Source organism: Homarus americanus, unplaced genomic scaffold (genome assembly GCF_018991925.1).
Source record: "Homarus americanus isolate GMGI-L3 unplaced genomic scaffold, GMGI_Hamer_2.0 scaffold40945, whole genome shotgun sequence".
In the NCBI taxonomy this organism is placed as follows: domain Eukaryota; kingdom Metazoa; phylum Arthropoda; class Malacostraca; order Decapoda; family Nephropidae; genus Homarus; species Homarus americanus.
This window is the reverse complement of record NW_024735138.1, coordinates 47522-50164: the sequence shown is the minus strand read 5'-3', so window position 1 is coordinate 50164 and position 2643 is coordinate 47522. Positions and strand designations below refer to the sequence as shown.

The following is a 2643-nucleotide window of genomic DNA, read 5'->3' as shown; positions in this document are numbered from 1 at the left end:
TCTCGAATTTTTTGAGAGTCGTATTTCTAATTTTCCTTCTAAGTGAATATATACGTGGGCGTCTTAATGGCTCTTACGGTAAAAAATAAAAATTCCAAAATGGCGCCATAACTACACCAAGACTATACCTGAGTTAGATATGTCCTACTAGTTTAGAGATAAAGGTTAATATACAGGTTTGTAAATTTCCGCCATGTCTTAGAATTAATGACCAAAATGGCGTCTGATTTGTACCACGATCTCTACCTTGAAGAGATGCATTAATATAGCATCAGTTGTGCATTGATGGCGTCTCTCTCTCTCTCTTCTGTCTTCTCTCCCCCCCCCCCCCCCCACACACACAAAGACGACAAACAGTCCTGAGGAACTTGTCCCCAGACGGTGGTTATGGAGAGTCGTCGACACAGCAGGGGAAAGGAGAGAAGAAAGAGAGGGGTAGGCAAGAGGGAGGTGAGGGAGAGAGAGGGTGGCGCCTGTAACACAATCCACCTCCCTTAGAGGATCACGCCCCCCTCCTGGCACCTCCTACAGAGTGGGCGGCACCAGGTGGTCAGGGTGGTGGCGTCAGGCACGTGGCACACCCCTCACTCCACCTCCACCCACCCCACGCAAGCTCAAGAGGACCAACCAGCCCCCACGCAAGCTGGGGACCAGCCAGCCCCCACGCAAGCTCAAGGGGACCAGCCAGCCCCCACGCAGCTCAAGGGGACCAGCCAGCCCCCACGCAAGCCAAGGGACCAGCCAGCCCCACTCAGCCAGGGGACCAGCCTGCCCCCACGCAAGCTCAAGGGACCAGCCTGCCCCCACGCAGCTCAAGGGACCAGCCAGCCCCCACTCAAGCCGGGACCAGCCTGCCCCACGCTCAAGGGACCAGCCAGCCACGCAACTAAGGGACCAGCCTGCCCCCACGCAAGCTCAAGGGGACCAGCCAGCCCCCACGCAAGCTCAAGGGGACCAGCCAGCCGCCACGCAAGCTCAAGGGGACCAGCCTGCCCCCACGCAAGCTCAAGGGGACCAGCCAGCCGCCACGCAAGCTCAAGGGACCAGCTCCCCACGCAAGCTCAAGGGACCAGCCAGCCCCACGCAAGCCAAGTGGACCAGCCAGCCCCCACTCAAGCTCAAGGGGACCAGCCAGCCGCCACGCAAGCTCAAGGGGACCAGCCAGCCCCACGACCAGCCAGCCCCCACTCAAGCTCAAGGGGACCAGCCTGCCCCCACGCAAGCTCAAGGGACCAGCCTGCCCCCACGCAAGCCTGGGACCAGCTTGCCCCCACGCAGGCTCAAGGGGACCAGCCTGCCCCCACGCAGCTCAAGGACCAGCCTGCCCCCACGCAAGCTCAGGGATCAACCAGCCCCACGCAAGCTCATGGGACCAACAGCCACCAGCCAGGGACCAGCCTGCCCCCACGCAAGCTCGGGCAGCCAGCCCCACGCAAGCTCATGGGGACCAACCATCCAGCCACACACTAATCTTAAGAAGGGAGACTGGAATGGGGCTAATGGGGAATGGAACTAAGGGAGAGAAGGAGCAAAGGGAGGAGGTGATGGAGAAGGGGAGTTTGGGGAGGAAGTGCCGTGGAAGGGGAGCTGAGGGAGGGTGACGATATTTCAGTTGGTTCTTTCTCTTTTTTCCTCCTTCTCCTACTCTTCCTTTTCTTCCTTCTCCTACTCTTCCTTTTTTTTTCCTTCTCCTACTCTTTCCTTTTCTTCCTCCTACTCTTCCCTTTTCTTTCTTCCTCCCCTTCTCCTACTCTTCCTTTTCTTCCTCCTACTCTTCCTTTTTCTTTCTCCTTCTCCTACTCTTCCTTTTCTTCCTCCCACTCTTCCTCCTCTTACTCTTCCTTTTCTTTCCTTCTCCTACTCTTCCTTTTTTTTCCTCCTACTTCTTCCTCCCTTCTTACTCTTCCATTTCTTCCTCCTACTTCTTCCTCCTCTTACTCTTCCTTTTTCTTCCTTCTCCTACTCTTTCCTTTTCTTCCTCCTACTCTTTCCTCCTTTTCTTCCTTTCTCCTACTCTTCCTTTTTCTTCTTCTCCTCCCCCTCCTACTCTTTCCTTTTCTTCCTTCTCCTACTCTCTTCCTTTTCTTCCTCCTACTCTTCCTCCTCTTACTCTTTCCTCTTTTCTTCCTTCTCCCACTTTCCTTTTTTTTTCCTCCTACTCTTTCTCCTCCCTCTTACTCCTTTCCTTTTTCTTCCTCCTACTCCTTCCTCCCTCTTTACTCTTCCTTTTCTTCCTTCTCCCACTCTTCCTTTTCTTCCTCCTACTCTTCCTTTTCTTCCTCTCCTACTCTTCCTTTTCTTCCTCCTACTCTTCCTTTTCTTCCTTCTCCTACTCTTCCTTTTCTTCCTCCTCCTACTCTTCCTTTTCTTCCTCCTACTCTTCCTTTTCTTCCTCCTCCTACTCTTCCTTTTCTTCCTCCTCCTTGTCCTCTACCCTTCAAGAGAACACCTCAAAACATCAACTATTTATTGACTGTTTTCTCAATCCCTCCAGTCACCTGTTATCACCACGAACCTCACGATGATAGATCTGACTGACTGACTAACTGTACATAATAACACCCACTGGCTAACTGGCTACGGTAGATAACACTGACTTTAATTAGACCTGACTGGCTAACTGGCTATGGTAGATAACACTGA

General features: G+C 53.3%; 1 protein-coding gene across 1 annotated transcript; it reads left to right on the top strand.

Moving 5' to 3' along the window:
• The first annotated feature begins 216 nt into the window (after positions 1–216).
• LOC121870791 (skin secretory protein xP2-like) lies at positions 217–1516 on the top strand. Its single transcript, XM_042372743.1, has 2 exons — positions 217–230; positions 532–1516. The coding sequence occupies exons 1-2, from the start codon at positions 217–219 to the stop codon at positions 1514–1516; spliced, it is 999 nt and encodes a 332-aa protein (XP_042228677.1).
• The last annotated feature ends 1127 nt before the right edge of the window (positions 1517–2643 follow it).